The sequence below is a fragment of the Mytilus californianus genome, unplaced genomic scaffold (genome assembly GCF_021869535.1).
Source record: "Mytilus californianus isolate M0D057914Y unplaced genomic scaffold, xbMytCali1.0.p SCAF_50, whole genome shotgun sequence".
Taxonomy (NCBI): Eukaryota; Metazoa; Mollusca; class Bivalvia; order Mytilida; family Mytilidae; genus Mytilus; species Mytilus californianus.
In genome coordinates, this window is record NW_026262702.1 from 819,185 (window position 1) to 839,484 (window position 20,300).

Genomic DNA, 20,300 nt, shown 5'->3' on the forward strand with positions numbered 1-20,300 from the left:
TTGTGAAAAATCTCCTTTTTCAACAATGTCCATACATTTTAAAATCCATATTTATATCAAACAAGTAACAAAAAGGATAATAGGGTGACAAGAGTGGAAAATCTCAGACAATTATTTGGTATGATTAAGTTCATTGCCAAATCAAATTAAGTAGAAACTGAAAATCCATACATTTGCTACTTACAATTTCACAGTCTTTTACTCTTACCAGTAACAAATTCTTAATATCTTTTGTCCTATCATTCTTAACTTGAGAATACAGTCTTTTTCAGACTAGAGAATAATTGTTTTATCTTCCACATGACCTTATGTACATTGTACAATACAGATTATATTCTGTAAGTCTCAACAAAGGACAGGATAGTGAGTTACCTACCAGAGCTATATGGCTATTGTTCCAAGTGTTATTATCCACCAGTGTTGTCCTGTTCCCCATACCCGCTATCTGGTACCCATAATCCCACCATGACATTACTCTAGCTTTATCACCAGTATTCTGACGTAACCAGAAATAAGCCTCTCTAAAATCATCCAATATTGTTCTGCTTCTGTAAATATGAGAACAATTGTATTTTAAAAGTCAATTTGAATAGAATGAAAAATTAATACAAATGTAATAAAACAAACAAATTTCAATTTTTTATGTGAAACTTCTCTTTTTGTATGAGTGGGCACAACCCATGCAAAATACTACATACATGACATAAGAAGCAATAGTATAAAGTTAAACATGATTAAGATAAAAGAAATATTATACTTGTCTCAATGCTGAAGAATTTCAGCTGAAATGCTCCATTTATATATATTTATATTTTCCTATATATTTTCATTGAATTAATTTTGTCAAAGGGGTATTTTGATTTAAATAGAAATTGTAAAAACACTAATTAGCTAGTGAAATAAAAATTGCCAATGAAATTCAAGCAAATCTAAATCAAAGTTAACTGTTTTGATTTCAACAACACCCAATTTTTCAAACTACTTTTATCTAAAATTCAGTACATGTGCCAGTGTCAAAAAATTTGTATGATGTCAATGGGAGTGCTTCAGTTTGAAAGTCATCAAAACTTTGCTATCAAACCAAAAATCACTGGGATATTGGTACCTAAATCTTTTCTGCAAACAAAATAGCAAATTATACCAATAAGAAGGTACCAAGATACTCCTGAATGACACATATTGCTCTTGTATCCGTTAAACCTAACTATATCTAGAAATGAACAGTTATAAATAGACTATTTACCCATCATGATTGTAGGAAGCCAGTACTATACTGGGACTAGAATAAGCACTACTTGTGACCCATGTACAGTGGACAGCAAACAACATTAACATCATCAGTAGGGCTATAACAATGATTGTTTTAATGTTCATTCCCACACTATCCTGATCTTTTGGACGGTCTTCTTTTACTTTCTTCGGTTTGGCAACCTATAACAAAGATGCTTGTTTTAAATAAGCACTTAACAACAGGAAGTAAATTAACTTCAAACATACAAATCGCTAGAGAATCTTATGGGGAAGAGTTGATATTTCTGGTTAGGGCTGTTGCATAAAAACATACATGGGACCCAGGGAAGGCACTTTGAAATTGCTACTATTCGTAAGTGTCAAGTATAGTGGAAATGTAATTGAAATTCTCAATTTGCCTCTATACGTGCTTACCCCATTATGAAAGTGCCTTCCCTGGGTACCATGTATGTATTTTTGGAACAGCCCTTACATGAAATTCTGGATACCAGTTTGTGTGGTTTGCCGAAAAAAAATAATTGTTTCCTGTTTTTTTTAATTCCTGGTTTACAATTTATCACACATCATATCAATGGATTTCTAAGTATATTAAAGTACTGAGGTCTTGATTAACAAGAAGTTTCATGCCTGAATAAAATTACATCATAGATTTCACAATTCCTTTAATAATAAAATCATGTATGATTTATTTTTATGCAAACCAATGATTATTGATATTAAAGTATAGAATGGACTAAGAACTTATTAAGTATTCCAAGGACATGTGTCCCCTACCATCTCCAAATAAAATAAACAGAAGTGGGGAAGTTCCATGTTTTGGTAAGGGAAACCCCAAAAATCACAAATTAAAAATGTGCAGGTACACATCTTCTTGTCCTGTAGAAAAATCTATGCAAGGTTGGTGGACTTCTGTCAAGACATTTTCAAGGAGCTGTAGATTAACAAAATTACATGAGCAAAAATAGACTTATACCCATGTTTTGGTATGGGAAACCACACAACTGCAAAAATTAAAACTAAAGTATCAGGACAAAGTTGATTACTATATGTAGCTATATTTTTTCTCTTCTTACATTAGAAATGAACGTAACAAGTGCATGCAATATTCCTTGGTTTGTAAGAAATAAAGAAATATCAATTCTGACAACTATGGAGTGACTAGTACTTGAGGTTTGTCGTAAAGTCTATCGTTTTTATTGTCTTGTTTCTTTTCTTCCTCATCCTCTTTAGAACTGGACTTTGGTGAATCATCCTTTAAGTAAATCTCAAATGTTTTAGAGAATGCAATGGCAGCTAGGACACACACAACTGGAGTCAGTGTCAACATCAAACGCACCATCACTCCAGCGAAATAACTGGCAAAGATTGCATACAATATCACTGTAAAAAATACAAAAAAGTGAGTTAGTGTCAAAGTTAACTTTGTCATACCTACATGTACAGCAAAATATTTGACAAATTTGGCATACATTATCAAAAAAAGATATAATGAATAGTTCAGGGTCATTGTCAGCATCACCTGTCCTATCAATTTGGAAATATAACTTCCAAATATATATTGCATACCTGATTATTAAATGAAAATGACAGTGGCAACTCTTTGACCTCAGTAATACTGTTATTACTTGAATATGTACATAGCATGGTAACTAAGACAATACATCTGAAGTAACAAGGAATTGCAACAGCCATTCATGACAGAAATATTGACCTTATTTTAAGGAAATGGTTAACAAAATTATTGTTCCTACAAATGTTTACCAACATGGCTTTAATTGTTTTTCATACCACAGAAGGTATACATCATGCACATATAGACAAGAGTGCACACGCTGAAATGTCGCGCCTTCTTTACTAACCATTGATTTTATGTTGATAGTCTTAAATACAAAGCTTTACTACAAGTAACACATAAACTTAACATGATCCAAGAAAATGAGGTCAAGGTCAGATAAACCAAACGAGAAATACATGTACACCTTACAATCATTCAATAAACCAAACATAGTTGACCTATTGCTTATTGTTTCTAAGAAACAGTCTTAAACAAGAAAACTAAACATTGACCAATGAACCATAAAAATGAGATCAAGGTCAGATGAACCATGCCAGACAGACATGTACACCTTACAATCAATTTAGGCATTAAATATAGTTGACCTATTGCTTATAGTATTTAAGAAACAAACTTAACCATGAAAACTTAACATTGACCAATGAACCATGAAAATGAGGTCAAGGTCAGATGATACCTGCCAGACAGACATATACACCTTACAATCCTTCCATACATCAAATATAGTTGATCTATTGCTTATAACTGAAGAAAAACAGACCAAAACACAAAAACTTAACACTGAGAAATGAACCTTGAAAATGAGGTCAAGGTCAAATAAAACCTGTGAGACTGACATGTACATCATAAATATTTCCATACACCATTTATAGTTGACGTATTGCATATAGTATTAGAAAAAAAGACCAAACTCAAAAACTTAACTTTGACCACTGAACCATGAAAATGAGGTCAAGGTCAGATGACACCTACCAGCTGGACATGTACACCTTACAATCATTCCATATACTAAATATAGTAGACCTACTGCTTATAGTATCTGATATATGGACTTGACCACGAAAACTTAACCTTGTTCACTGATCCATGAAATGAGGTCGAGGTCAAATGAAAATTGTCTGACGGGCATGAGGACCTTGCAAGGTACGCACATACTAAATATAGTTATCCTATTACTCATAATAAGAAAGAAATTAACATTACAAAAAATGTTGACTTTCTTTTCAAGTAGTCACTGAACCATGAAAATGAGTTCAAGGACAATGGACATATGACAGACAGAAACTTCGTAACATAAGGCATCTATATACAAAGTATGAAGCATCCAGGTCTTCTAGCTTCTAAAATATAAAGCTTTTAAGAAGTTAGCTAATTCCGCCGCCGTAGCCGCCGTTGGATCACTATCCCTATGTCGAGCGGCTCAACAAAAAATAGTACCAAGCAATCTTTTACTGAACTATTTTTCCACATAATGCAGCACATAACCTTCCTGAGGGAATGCAAAATCATGAAACTGTTATACCCGAGATATGTCTTGCTTGTGTAACTGCCTTTTTTTACTGAGGCAGCATAGAGCAAACATCAATCAATTTCGTGTAACCGTATCCAAAACTTTAACAAATATTGACACTGCTAACACCCACAGAAAAAACAAGTCTCCCTTCTATGGCTATCATGAGACATAAATCTTACCAAACACTCGCTCATCATTTACTTCCTTGACACAATACCACACACCAGCAGGGAATGCACACACTAAAATATGAAGATCAAAGAAGAAGGAGACCCATGTTGTAGGCTGGTGTTCTGACACACTGGCAATGATTGGGATATGTATTTTAGCATATCCTGTGTCCCACAGGGAATAAAACCTTCCACTCCATGGATGAATGTAACCTACAAAAATAATATTACTTTTCAATGTTCTGTCAAATATGCATTTCGTGAACTAAGACTATATAACTATATTTCACAATTTTTGTTCTAAAAAATAATCAAGTAATATTACATTTACATGTGTGGACATACACTGTGCTGACAAAACAAACATATAAACATATTCAAAACTAGAGCTCCCTCTCCTTTAACCTAAATCAGACATATAAACATATCATATATTATCCTTTTCAATCAATTTTTAAACTAAAACTCTTCAAGAAACATCCAAGTAAACATGTTTCAGCAAACGAGATAAGGCTCTGTTCCAACACGGTCAAGGTTATTAGGTGATTAGTGATCACTTTCCCTTAGGTACCTTTTCAGTTAAATTCCATGTATTAAAACCTTATTCATATCTCCTTATCATTTAGATTTCACAAACCTATTATCAGAATTTATCTTTTGTATATCCTGTGGCTTCATTATTATTCGTGGGATACCAAGTTTTGTAGATTTCACAGGTAAAGGTATACCATGAATTTAAATGTTCAATGAAATTTTTTTTTCTCAATCCACGAAAAGGAGTTCCCACGAAAAAACTCAATTCACAGTATATTTTTATAAATCTCTAGATAAATGTTCCCAGAATGCATAAACTATGTCCACTCAAACACCAAACTGAAAAAGATTCTAACAAAATCTACACATACCTGCCCATGTTAATCCTACTACAGAACAGAATATAAAGCCTGCAGCACTTGCTGCTGCCACTAAGAAAAAATATTTAAATTCTGCTTTACTTAAAAATGATTGTGTATACTTCAATGTGGAATAGGCTATCAGCAAGGCAAACACACCTGCAATGAATAAAACATAGGAATAAAAGAGGTGTTAGTATATTTTGATGAGACAGCAACCTGACAATATGAATCAAATGTTCAATCATTAGAAATATGTTGTTACTTTTGTTATTTTCAAATTATAAATTTGAAATTGATTTGAATGTAAATTATATATAAAATATTAAGTTTTTTGGTAATTTACACTGTAGGAGCACTTTATCAAACAGAAGGATATTCTGATCATGTGACACAATTTGTTACCTGCTGATGCCATATGTTCACTTGTTTTAATTGGCTGGAATCCTACAAATGGTATCTGCATTGAACATATTAATCCTACGATGAAAAATGATGTATATGCTGAAAAATAAAAATAAAACATTGTAGCATGAAATTCAAAATCTTCAGTTCATATTTATAACACATCTACTTTAATATTCAAAATATATTTCAAAGTTTGTTAGCAACAATTCTTTTTTATGAGTAAAAGTATGCTGCAAAATGTGTAAATTAAACAATTGTGTGTGTCAGGAAAAATTATGAAATTAAGTGTTATTTCGTAGTTTTGGGGGATTCAAACAGTACAACTTTTTACTTCATGAACCAATGAAGTTTTATATCAAAGATGTAAGACTTACCTATAAAGATTTTTTTAGAATATCTACCCATGAGTAGTAAAGATGTAAGACTTACCTATAAAGATTTTTTTAGAATATCTACCCATGAGTAGTAAAGATGTAAGACTTACCTATAGATTCTTTTAGAATATCTACCCATGAGTAGTAAAGATGTAAGACTTACCTATAAAGATTCTTATAGAATATCTACCCATGAGTAGTAAAGATGTAAGACTTACCTATAAAGATTCTTTTAGAATATCAACCCATGAGTAGTAAAGATGTAAGACTTACCTATAAAGATTCTTTTAGAATATCTACCCATGAGTAGTAAAGATGTAAGACTTAACTATAAAGATTCTTTTAGAATATCAACCCATGAGTAGTAATGATGTAAGACTTACCTATAAAGATTCTTTTAGAATATCTACCCATGAGTAGTAACACAAACACATGAAGTGGTATGAGATTTATAATGAACACATAGCCTCCCCATGCTGAGACCTGGAAAAAAAATATCATAGTTGGTGCTTTACAGCTCAATTATTTCAGTAAGTTGTGTCAGTACACAGAACAAGTTAACTATTTGTTAAGTGAACCATGATTTTTTTAATAAGGTGTGGTAAATAAACAATAATTTGTCAAACTGGTTCAAATGGCATCATGAAGTAACTTTTTCCGATGATGAACTAATGTAACTCCTAAAACAGGTAACAAACAAAGTTTAATAACAGTGAGTACTTTCAGATCCGTAATTTGTGTCTTACATGAAAGTCTTTTTGAACTAATTTTTATACTTTGTTCTTATAGTGTTGTTACATGTGTTACACCACCATCCCAGGTAAGGGGAGGGTTGGATGGCCACAAACATATTTAACCCTTCCATATTCAGTATATGCCTGTCCAAATTCAGGCTGTTATTCAGTGGTTGTCATTTGTTGCTGTATATTATATTTGTTTTTAGTGTTGTACATAATCAGACTGTTAGTTTACTCCTTAAATTATTTTACAATTGTCATGTCGAGTCCTTTTATAGATTGATTTGTGGTACGGGTTTAGTTCATTTTTAGAAGGATGTACTGTGACCTATAGCTTCCTACTTTTATGTCCTTTGGTGTTTGGTGGAAGGTTGTCTCATTGGCGATCATACCACATTTTCTTCTTCTTATATTTTTATTGATTCTATGGAAAATCAAACAAATCGATATCTCTGAATTACCTATTCTTTGTACTCACTCAAATACTACAGATTCATTAACATTTGTCGGATATTTAGTTTCGTGAATTTCGCTTATAAAGGTGAACAAAGAATTAAGGAATTGAACAAAATACAAAATATTTAGAGGCTTGTCTGCAGAATATGTCAAAATCACAAATACCAATTTCCACAAACAAAAAATTCTCTTCACTGCACCAAATACAGGTATCCCCCAAAAAATTTACTCTGTAGCAGGTAAACTGTAAAAATATTTGTATAACTAGAATAAACATATTTGTACAAATGCTAGAAATAACATATTCATATAAGAGCTAACAAAAATGTGTCCATAGTACACGGATGCCCCACTCGCACTATTATTTTCTATGTTCAGTGGACCGTGAAATTGGGGTCAAAACTCTAATTTGCATTAAAATTAGAAAGTTCATATCATATGGAACATGTGTACTAAGTTTCAAATTGATTGGACTTCAACTTCATCAAAAACTATCTTGACCAAAAACTTTAACCTGAAGAGGGACAGATGGACGGACAGACCGAAAAACATTATGCCCCTAGGTGGGGCATAAAAATATCATTTTGGTATGGAAGTACTCAAGCTTAACAGGCAACAAATGTCTCAAACTTACCATATAAAAATAAGATAAAGCTGTTAAAACTGCCCAGAACACAGATCCTGTTTTTACTGCTTTAATCTGAAACATAATAATATACTTTTGCTATTTAACTCGATTATTAATGATAAATAATTTTATTGCATACATTTTTCATTCAAATCAATGCAGAAACATTTGGATTTAATTTTTCTCTAAAGTATCTTGTAACATTCTTATGGTCCATAATTTTATTGCTTAAGTGTTTTCCACCAAAATCAATAAAAAGTCTTTTGTATTTCTTTGTAAGATATCTTGTACATTTTCTGTTGATTCATTATTATTTGTTGGATACCAATTTTCATGGATTTCGTGGTTACATGGGAACCATGAATTTAATTGTCCTAAGAATTTACAACTTTTTTTTTATAGAAATGTATGCAGACTTTGGCAAAATTTAATATCCACAAAAATGTAAGTTTTCCTGAGTTCACAAAAAACAAATGAATTCACAGTAAATGGCCAAAAAATTATGATCCGATTGTTTTATGATTAGTAAGTTACTGCACTGTTAATTCTTCTAATTTTTAGTGATGATCTTTATATCTAAAATTTGTCTTTGTACTTTCTTGATTAATCTGGTTACATTCAGCGAAAAGCAGTTTTTACGGTCCATACTTATCTTCAATTTTTGTTAATTTGCATTTAAAACAGATGCTCTGTGTTAGTAAACATGTAAAAAGTTTTATGGTACAGAAAAACTTTCATATCAACAAATCAAATTCGAAACTGATCTTTATTTATCAATGTTGTGCACACAATTTATCAATAACATATATATATACACAAGTCTAAATTGAAAACAACGTTCAAACCTATGATTGTGTTGGATAAAAACCGCATTTTTTATACATGTGCATGCAAAACAAATTTCTTGTTAGAGGGGTCTAAATACAGCACAAACAACATTTTCCAAAAGACCAAAAAAGTGAAAAAGTATATCTTAACAAAACGCATTTGACTAACAGTCGAACAACAAATGTTCTTAAACCCTGCTGACTGCCATTGGCGATTATAAATGGATCTTAATCTTAAATTTAATATATATATATATATGTGTGTGTTAGTTACGAACTGATTTACCTACCCATAAATAATATGTAAACATTAAGGCAAATATAGCTATTCCTTCATTGTCATAACTTCCTGCTACGGAACGACTGATATAGCCTGGCACTACAAAATAAAAGTTAGAAGACAATTAAAAACTTTTTGTTGTAAAGTACCAGTCCATTTAAGAATCATGCAGAATCTTGTTGCCTAGAAACAATTTTTTCTTTTAATCTTAATTAGAAAAAAAAAACATTATGTTGAAATTCATGTATAATTTCCCATATAAACGCTTATCAGGTGAGATGTTAATTCCATAGAATGCACCATAAACATGTGATGGGGGAGATAACTCTCTTAGAACTCTATTGAATATATTGTAATAATGCATGCAAATTATCTGTCAAAGTTAGGCAGAAACGGGAAAATATCACCCATGTATTTAGTTTGCAAAATGCTATTTTAAAAATGTATATCAACAGAATATTTTACTTTTGTTTGTCTGTAATAACAGTAATATATGATAATGCCAAATATACCATTTAATCATATGAATATCAGAGTACTGGTTAATGCTTTGCTATTTACTTTTTCCAGGTAATATGATGGATTGCCGACACTATCTGACATATTTTTGAAACAAGACACTGAAAGAATGATCTAAACCAAAGTTTTGTTCAAATTGGCTCTTCAATTTCAGATGCAATTTTTTAAATGTCTACACACAACACTGCCATGTGATATAAATAGGTCATCTATTGGCCAGGTGAGGTAAAATAAAACTGTGTCATTAAATTTCTACGTAAAATAAGAATGTACTGTTATACACAAACCTATAGCTATAAAGCATGCAGCAAACAGCCCTGCTCCTTGACTCCAGACTTCTTTGGTGAAAAAGTAAGTTGCCAGTGCTGTTAAACCACTGTAAATAAAAAATGTTTATAAATCAATTTTTGTTAAAATACTGTAAATAATTTTTTTTTATTAGTCATTTTATAAATATTTATTTTGTTTAATTTTTTTTCTTACGTGTATATACTTGTTGCAAATGCAAGATAAAATTTTTCGCCACATAAAACTTAAAAAATACCTGGGAAATAAATATCACATTATTATACACTTTGCACTTTTGTCTTTTTTTGTATATGTTTTTGCGTACAGTACCGATCTGATGATTCAAGCCCTTTCCAACTGATTTTTACAGTTTGTTTTCATTTTGGGTTGTTGTACCAGGTTACGGGGAAGTTAAAACTCACAAACATGTTTAACCCCTCAACATTATTTATGTGCCTTGTATCTAGCCAGGAGCTAGTAGTCCAGTGGTTGTCATTAGTTGTTGTCTGCCATAATTATTTTAGTTTAATAAATCAGGCAGTTGGTTTTCTCTTTTGAATTGCTTCTCATTTTGTCATCCCAGGGCCTTTTTTAGACCAGAAAATCAAAAGGATTAATATTTACCTAGTCAGAAAAAGTATTTACTTAAAAAAAAAATTAATAAGAGTAAACACATGTCAAAAGGCGATGTGAGACAAATGTCCACGAAACAGCAAACCAATGACTTAAATATTCAAAGACAATGTAGCCAAAATATAGTTGCCAACAATAGACAAATGTCATTTAAATATGTTTAGGTCTAAATCGCCCAGGTCTGTAGAAGTTAAGAATAAATTAATTTTCCCTTGCTATATATAGTCAGGAGCCTGTAATTCAGTGGTTGTCGTTTGTTGCTGTATTTCATATCTGTTTTTCGTTCATTATTTTGAAACTAAATCAGGCCGTTAGTTTTCTTGTTTCAATGTTTGAATTGTTTTACATTTGTCATTCAGGGCCTTTTAAAGCTGACTATGTGGTATGGGTTTTGCTCATTGTTGAAGGCCGTACGGTGACCTATACTTGTTAATTTCTTTGCCATTTGGTCTCTTATGGAGAGTTGTCTCATTGGCAATCGTACCACATCTTCTTATTTCAATAAACACAAACTTCCAAAGATCTGTCATCAACTAATTTCCTAAAGGATGCAAAATGCTAAAATTTAGCAACAGACAACCACTGACAAGGTTCCTGACTTTAACAGGTTAATGAACATGTCACAGCTGATAAAGTGATTGACAAAGTACTGTAATCTTACTATTCTCAATCATTTTATATGTCTGTTCAGTCTCCTATTCAGGTTTTTTCTAATTAATATACATTTGGTTTTGGCCTCTAGTGACTGTGTACAAGAGTTAAATGAACCCAACAAAAACATGTATCTATTCCTGTTAATAGCATCAACTAACCTGAATATTGGTGCTAAAAATACACATATATCTCTAATGTGAACTGGTATATTGAGGTGACTTAAGATCCAGTGTATAGTACCTGATGTCACCATCAATCCAGGGTAAACCTATAATAAATAGATACATTCAATTCACAGTACACTTACAATAAACAGATACATTCAATTCACAGTACAACTATAAGAAATAGTTACATTCAATTCACAGTACACCTATAATAAATAGAATCATTCAATTCACAGTACACTTACAATATATAGATACATTCAATAAAATTCACAGTACACTAGACGATAAGTAAACATATCCTATTCAATAATATTGTCAGGATTTAAATAACACATTTTTTGGTTCAATTTGTTCATAAATTATGTCAAAGTATGTAAATGTTATAAGATTAAGGTTGCTACTTATTACATTGACTTTCATTATCTCAAATTTTAGCTTTCCAAACAACATCTCAAGCACACCGATTGAAGGTTATTCCAGAAACCTGTGTTGTGCGAATCATGAAAATCATATTAAGGAGTACGTTTTTTTTTACAATAAATGATTCTAGGTAAAATGAAACAAAAAAGAAAATAAGGCATCAGTTTCTTCAACACAACTCAAATTATCAAGTACTGTGGTTTTATTTATTTTCATGGATACCGATTTTTGTGGATTTTTCGTGATTTTACCAAGTCTGCATACAAGCTTATGGAAAATTTTAAATTTGTTGAACATTTAATTTGTGGTTCAATTGTACACACAAAATCCACAAAAAATGGTATTCCATGAATAATAAGGAATCCAGTGCTTCTTAAATCAAATTTATTCAAACCTCTATATTCTGATATTGTTGCATTTTGTTATTCTGTTAATTTTCAAAAAATAAATTAATTGACAAAGTGAAATCATTATGTGTTCCAAAATCTGCATAAAAGACAATAAAAAATTTAGACTTTGTTGAACATCTAAATTCCTGTTTCACCTTTATGCAGATGCATATACATAGCACATTAGTAAATGATTAGTTAGTTAATTATTAATATTTATACTCACAGTACCCCCTACAATCCTCCCTAGAGGATACCATGCTCTGTCATCAAACCAATTTAGAAAATTATAAAATCCATTTTCTACCATATAATGTGTTGACCTGTAGTTAAACCTACAAAATACACAAGAAAATAATTAGCAACAGTTATCAGTAATTCTTATATCATTTGCATATCTACAAAGCGTGAATGTATTTGGTCCATTAGAATATGTTTCCTTGGTTTACTCTGTAATAGACCATGTAAACACTATGTCGATTTCACTGTGATGTATTAACGAGTGAAACACATGAATTGAAATCCTGGAGTTCCAAGAAAGTAAAAATTGAAGGAAAAAAGTTAAAGTTTGGTTGAGAATTGAAAGGGTTAGAAAACATTTTTTTTTTTAGTTTATTGATGTGTAAACTGGGACATATGAACAGACCATGTTACACAATCAAAAGTTCAACTGAAAATATTATATACGAATAATAAATAAAAGCTGTGCCATGAGCGCATAATACGTCCATTGCAAACTGGACAGTTTTCGACAATTTTTCAACTAATAAAGTTCTATAACTCTGCAATGTCATATCAGAAATTTACAAAAAAAAACCAAAAGGGAGCTTATTTCAATAGATATAAAAAGAGTCACCAAAGTTTCATGATAACAACTAAAAGTGTTTTTGAGTTATTGTCAGGAATACTGGAAAATTCCCCCTTTTTTATGAATAAATTACGGATATTTCAAAAGTTTGACGTAAAATCAGAAATTTAAAAAAATCGAAAGGGAACTTATATCAATATAAATAAACAATTCACACAAGTTTCATGAAAATTGTTCAAGGCATTTTTGAGTTATTGTCGGAAAAGTGGAAAAATTCCGCATTTTTTATGAATAAAATCCCACAACTCAGAAATGTAAAATCTAGTATTTATAAAAATCGAAAGGGAGCTTATGTCAATATATATAAACAATTCACCAAAGTTTCATTAAATTTGGTGAAAACGTTATATCTTAGGCCAAAAAAAAATATATGTCTGTTTACGGTTACCCAACCGACCCTAAGTCATTTTATTTCCGTCGTAAAGTGAAAAATAAACTAAACTTGTGTCAAAAGTGAAGTTAGTGTTGCCAATAATATAAATCAATTGCCTGATACATCCCAATGTTCACAATCGTGAATATGATAGTTGTTTTAAGGAAATTCGCGACTTGTGTGATGAAATAAACACTTTGCCGCCATTTTTTTCCAACCAATAACCAAGGGAAATATTCCAATCATTAAAAATGCAGGTAAACTCGGCCCATGATCAACCTGGACCACGACAAGACGAAACCGCATGACTCAAAATCATGTCACAAAAATAAAATGAAAAGATAAAATAAAATAGAAATACTGACCTACCTACTCTATTTTTTTTAAAGTATGTAACCTTAAACAGACATACATTTTTTTTTGGCCTTACTGTTTGACATGTTGATGACGGACGGACAACGGTATACCATAATACGTCACGGAAACGGGCGTATAAAAATAAATGGTGGATGGTTTCATTTTCCAGATGATACTATAAAGATTTACATATAATTAAAAAAAAAAAAAATATTTTTGTTGAGTGTTGTAATATAAATAGTGTCTCCCAACAGGCAACACCCTCATCTATCACAGACATTTAAAATTATGCAACAACTCTATTAAGTCATCAGGCAAAATATTCAGAAAAATAAGCATATGGAGACTTTTATACCTTGCTACGGCTACGGGTTTTGCTCATTGTTGAAGGCTGTATGGTCGTACGGTGACAAATAGTTGCTAACTTCTGAGTCATTTGGTCTCTGGTGGAGAGTTGTCTAATTGGCAATTATACCAAAACTTCTTATTTTAATTTTCTATTGTTAATTTATAATGCCCGTTTATATGAGTTCAATGGAGTTATACACATCCAATTTAATCATTCAAAGTACTAAAATTATTCAGATTTTGATTTATTGATTCCATACTCATAGCCATGGGGTTGGACAAAGTCACCCCACCCCCCTCCCCATCTGAAAGCAAAAAAGCATTCAGGAGTATTTAAGTTGAGATTAAGATTCAGAGTGACATGTCCCAAATATCCCTGTCAGAGATATACTGGCTACAAGCTAGTATTCAACACATAAGAATGCAATATATATTCTAAATTGATCCCCTAAAAAAAAAACCTGACAAACACACACATTTTTTACTTTGAAAATTCCTGAAATCTCTGATTTAATATTTTAAAATGAGTCCAGGGATTGTCTAGGTAAGTTGTAAGGATCCTGTTAACTTTGTAAAACCTTTGAAAATGGTTACAATGTACATTTGTACATGATGTATTGCAACACCAATCATATAATGTTTTAATAAATCAATTGAAAAAATACATTTATAACCTAAAAACAGGATTAAATGAATAAAACAGAATTGATAAGGTAATTGACAAGTGCATTGTATAAAACCTCTACATTTGTAGCCTGAGGTTCAAAACACATATATAACAATTATGCTTCCTGGTCTGCCACGGACCATTTATGTACATACAAGGTGAAATGGTTAAAAGATCATGCTGTTGGTTTTGAGTTTAAACACTATAAATCAATGTGATTGTTTGATTTTTGCAGGGATGGGGAGATAATACTGACATAAAATGTTAATTCAATATACAGGAAAACATTTCAAATGTGTTTTTTTTTTATTACAGTCAGTTCAAGGAAAAACTGAAACAATCTTTGCTTTAATTTCCTAAAAATTGGGGAAAGTCAGCCAACAGAAATGTTTTTTTTTTTATTTCACTAAGGTAAACAATAGACAGTGATAGATCCAACATTGTGAATTGTATGTCCGCAAACGACAAAACATTACATCTCTTCAATGAACAATTGTTTCAAAAGCAAAAGTACACGAAATAATTCATTTGTAAGTCAATGCCACTGATTTCAGCACTTGTTCCTTTAGAATAGAAAATAAATCGAACAAGAATGTGTCCAAAGTACACAGATGCCCCACTCACACTATCATTTTCTATGTTCAGTGGACCCTGAAATTGTGGTAAAAACTCTTAATTTGGCATTAAAATTAGAAAGATCATATCATAGGGAACATGTGTACTAAGTTTCAAGTTGATTGGACTTCAACTTCATCAATAAAGTGCTTCGCCAAGCGCTGCTGGATACAACCGCAGAGGTCCAACCCTGCAGGGTTCGACACTAACGCTAGTCCGCTAGCCCGAGGCTAGTAAAAATTAGGGAGGGCTAGTAAAGTTTTCATCACAGTAGTCCGACGGGCTAGTCAAAATTTTGTTTAAAACTAGGAATTTCACAAAATTTTAATTGTCAACAAATCCCAGATTTTTTGCTGACCTTTGCTGTCTTTATGGTACAGTTTATTCACGTATATTTTGATTGTCAGACATGTTGTACATGAAAGGTACTTTTTGGGGAGGGGAAAGAAACGGAAACAATGATGGTACTTAATACATTGAAAACCACGTGTGTTACAAACCCTGAGATGATTCTAATCAGAAACCTGGATCTCAAAAGTGCTTTCATAATATCAAAATAATAACATGAATACGAAATTTACATACATTACTACCGATACCATCACTGTTTGGGAAAAATGTACAACTTATTGGGAGGAATTAAAATTAAGCCATTTTTTTTAGTAATTGGGAATTTTCTCTAGGGGAAAAAGCTGTATTTTGAATGTAATTTGAGGCAAACAATATCACTGAATTATCGTCATAAAAACAAAATTATAGGTCTCTGCAAGGATTTGTATACTATACAATTCCTTGGTCTCTGGTAAAAAAAAAAACTGAAACAACAAGAGAAAAGAAGGAGTCCATGAATAATTATGACAAAAAACAGCAAGGGCAAACCTTTCCTCTTTTATGGGTGTTTTTTTAAATCCCTAACTTATCCATCTTCATTAAAGACACTAGTAATAATGATAAGTAAAATGAGGATGATGATGAAGTAATGATCTAAAGGGGTCTTCAAAATAAGTCAAACACAATCTTAATATAGATGATTAAAATATGAATTTTTTTTTTGGGGGGGGGGGTATTTTTTATTAGCAAACCAGTGAAATTTCATGAAACAAAACATGTTCAAAACCCTCTGGAAATGCTCCAGAACACAGGATTTAGCTCCATTTGTATCAAAAATTTTTTGGGGGGCATGCCCCCAGACCCTCTTAGATAGGAGCTTCGGCACTTGGAGGGCTAGTGAATTGACAAGAGGACTAGTAGAATAATAATTTCACTAGCCCTGTAGGCTAGTACATACATTTAGTTAGTGTCAAACCCTGCCCTGAACAGTTGGGGCAAAAATGGACACATTATTCAAGCTTGATACAGGTCTGAATTTGGATTGTAATTAAATATTTGACACATTATAGGTTTCTGACACAGAATAAATGTAGTCAAAGAACTTGAAATTGGTTATATGATTTGAATTTTTATTCAATTGAAGATTTCTTGCTGTTGTGCAATACACAGTGCTGTTGCGCAATACTTAGTAAATCTGTTTTTTTAGACTATATACAAAGAATTGTGACCCCCAATTTTTTTTTTGGAAAATTGATTATTTCTTAAATCTTGAGGGGAAAAAAATTGACACATTAGCTAGCATAGAAGCAAGTTGGACCAACTTGTGTTTAATCCTTTATGCAATAATTTGCATAAAATTATAAATTATGTTTAAACTAATAAAGATACCATTAATTATATTAGCTACCAATCAGACAATTAATCAAAATATGATTTTTCTTTTTTCTTGCTTAAATTTTCAGACTTGATCATACGAAATCTTAATTCATTGATTGAACATGCTTGCTGACTGAAGCTTTCATATCAAAAGAGATAAATCCGGAGATATTCAGGTTGCCAGAATCACAATCTGTAATCTGTTTTAATCAGTTGGAATTTATAAGGCGTTTGTACACACATATTGATTGCTTAACTTTGAGAGGGAATCAAAGTAAAAAATGGACCTGGTTCATCGTTGCAAAAAAGAGTACCGAATTCAGGCTTGTATAGTCCGCGGTTTTATTCTCCAAAATTGAACCTGCCAGACAGGGATGCAGACTATAGTCCAATAAGCAAGAAATAAGAGAAAAATTTCGATTTCACAGGGTTTGTTGACGTTCCGCCATGTTTGTTATTGAAATTCTAGAGGGCGCTCTTCTCATTTCTAAAACGAATAATATTACCTAATCCATATTAATATGTAATTATTATTCAATATCAAATATAAACTGATAAATTTCAAAATTAAATTCTTCAATACAAATTTCTCCTTTCTTTTCATTGCATTGCCTAAAATTTACTGGAATCTGCTTGAATTTAGCGGAACGAAAAAAAGTGCAGAAGACAACCGGGAACCAGCTTATGAATAACGATGTATAAAGTACAAAACGTAATCGCTTATTCATTCCGATTTGGTGTTTCATACTGAGGCATGTGTTTTGTTTTAGCTTAAGATCCTTCAAACATTAATGTGATAGATATGTTAAACATTATTTTACTCAAGGATGGAACTTTATTTTCAAAGTGATATTCAAGTGATATCTGTTAAGTACGGACTTTCAGTACACTCTCACCATGTTTATTTTCATTTACATGTGCTATTCAAACTTCCAGTTTAAACATACACAAGTTTCTATATTGTATTTTTTTGTGATTTTGACTTATTTTAACACTCGTGAAGTGCTCTAGAATCATTTACAAGCATTTTCAACTTATATTTGATGAACATGATGAACAGATTTTTCCATGAAAATACCGCAAACGATCACACATGATTTGAAATTACTGGAGTTTCATTAGATGTTTTCTAACAGTTACAAAAAGTTTTTTTTACCTGAAATTTTGTAGCAAGAAGGGGGGTGCGGACAATGTACACATGATGTACCAGTGCGAACTATATAAGGCTGATTACGGTATAAAATCAGACTCACTGAAAGTTTTCTACAACCATACATATTGCAGACTTTGTCAATGCTATTGAAGGTCCATTCATAATAGACGTATTTACACTTGTATGCAAATTTGTCCGCCATTACATAAAATCACACAGGTTCCCGTAAACATTGACATCATAATTCAAAACATTTGACGTCACAATTAAAAAGTGATTGTTGCCTGATGTCAAAAGGTGATTTGGAGTAGATCTAAGGTCATTCGGAGGCAAAATATAGCTAAATACCAAAAGTGTAAATACGTTTATAGATTTTAATGTGGACTTAATGTTTATAAGGTGGTGTTCTACAGGAAAACCAAAGCATCCTGTGTTCAACCCATACGACTACAGAATGGATATGTCCATAAGAGAACCTGATTGATATAGGTAATGATAATGAATGAGTCCACCATAAACTCCACACGTGATGGTGACATTAAGTCAGAGAACAAACATTGGAATGGCAAATAACCATTGAAAATAAAACAATTTTTAATGTAGTATTTTTAATTCAGTTACAGACAAATTTAAATAACAACAAATCACTCCCCATCAGGTTACGAAAATATCCCAAAGTGTTAAGGACTCAAGTTTTGTAAGAGGCTGGACAAATTGATTTTCTTTCAACTTGCATTTGTTTTAATGGACAAGTTAGAAAAAGTGATAGTGTAGCTAGACCTGTGATGTCAGAACACTATCTCTGAAAATGCTTTGAACAAAGTTAAAGATAAATACAATGTGTAACCCAATGTCACTTCCTGACATTAAGGTGAAGGGATTAAGAATCACAATATATATAGAACTATTCAAATGCCACTGAACATTTTGCCAGTTGTACCATTCAGCCTACAGCACAGAATAGCAAACTATCCCAGCCTCCTGGTATGCATTTTCTATCGGGTATTTTTTTTTATCAGATTGGACGAAAGATAGGGCATCCCAATTCACTGGATATAGTTTATGTAGATGGGCATCCATTGTATGTAGAGGCCAAGGTGATCCCTGCCTAACAGTAACAGCCATGAGTGTGCAAAGTGAGAGATTTGATTTTTATCAGATTTTTCCTTGGTACACGTTTTTCATCATGTTCATTTCAGTCAATCACAGAAAGATTGTAATAATTCTACATGCATCTTTGTTATATAGACATTTCTTGATTCAAAATCAAACGAGCAAACGTCAATAAATAATTAGCATATGTGTGTGGTAATTATGTTGTTGGCACATGCAGGAAACCGCAAAACAGTCACTTACCACGGATCAAACTCATGAATTATACTTTCGAAACGAATGACAGCAAATAAACGTGAGCTAAAACCCACAATCCAAGCTAAAGTCAAAATAACAAATGTCAATAAGCTTTGTAAACCGCCGGGATTCCACATTGATGATCGGATGTCTGCTTTCACACCGGCGTCCGCCATGTTGATTTATGCTAGCTTCCGCCACGTTATTTTGGTCAGCCAATCACACTATGGCATGTGCCATTTACACAGTGTGCTGCGCAAGAGTCGATAACACGATTTTCTTCGGTAATGCCTAGACCACAACAGACAACATAACAATCGAGATTTTTTTTCAAATGACAATAAAACATTTATAAAAAAAAAAAATTGCCATACTAGGCCTAATCTAATCTAACGTATCGAAACCCCTTTTTAGAGGAACAATATTTTCATATGTAGAACAGACTCTCTCTTTGAGTCTGAAATAAGGATTACCTTATCTTGTCTTATCTGTATATACAGTGCTGGTTCTCCCTCCAACATCCGCGACATCTAACCATATTTTCAAGTGTAGCATACGACAGAACCGTCAATGAACGAATACTGATACCCAAATCAAATCATAAATATATATTTAACAGTACACATTAATAAGTATGTTCGCTATACTATGTTTCAAAATAACAAGCCATTTTAAA

At 32.0% G+C, this 20,300-nt stretch overlaps 1 protein-coding gene across 1 annotated transcript in view; it reads right to left on the bottom strand.

The window, feature by feature from the left end:
* Positions 1 to 19,805, bottom strand: part of LOC127703792 (dolichyl-diphosphooligosaccharide--protein glycosyltransferase subunit STT3B-like) — a 29,391-nt gene extending 9,586 nt beyond the window's left edge. The window contains exons 1-13 of the mRNA XM_052207873.1: positions 19,631 to 19,805; positions 12,413 to 12,521; positions 11,366 to 11,475; positions 9,920 to 10,008; positions 9,124 to 9,212; positions 8,013 to 8,078; positions 6,569 to 6,668; positions 5,809 to 5,907; positions 5,416 to 5,562; positions 4,520 to 4,723; positions 2,417 to 2,631; positions 1,244 to 1,431; positions 373 to 548 (exon numbers count right to left, since the gene is read on the bottom strand). Coding sequence (XP_052063833.1) covers positions 373 to 548; positions 1,244 to 1,431; positions 2,417 to 2,631; positions 4,520 to 4,723; positions 5,416 to 5,562; positions 5,809 to 5,907; positions 6,569 to 6,668; positions 8,013 to 8,078; positions 9,124 to 9,212; positions 9,920 to 10,008; positions 11,366 to 11,475; positions 12,413 to 12,521; positions 19,631 to 19,800 — 1,762 coding nt within the window. The 5' untranslated portion in view covers positions 19,801 to 19,805. The remainder of the gene's footprint in view (positions 1 to 372; positions 549 to 1,243; positions 1,432 to 2,416; positions 2,632 to 4,519; positions 4,724 to 5,415; positions 5,563 to 5,808; positions 5,908 to 6,568; positions 6,669 to 8,012; positions 8,079 to 9,123; positions 9,213 to 9,919; positions 10,009 to 11,365; positions 11,476 to 12,412; positions 12,522 to 19,630) is intronic.
* Between the last annotated feature and the right edge of the window lie 495 nt (positions 19,806 to 20,300).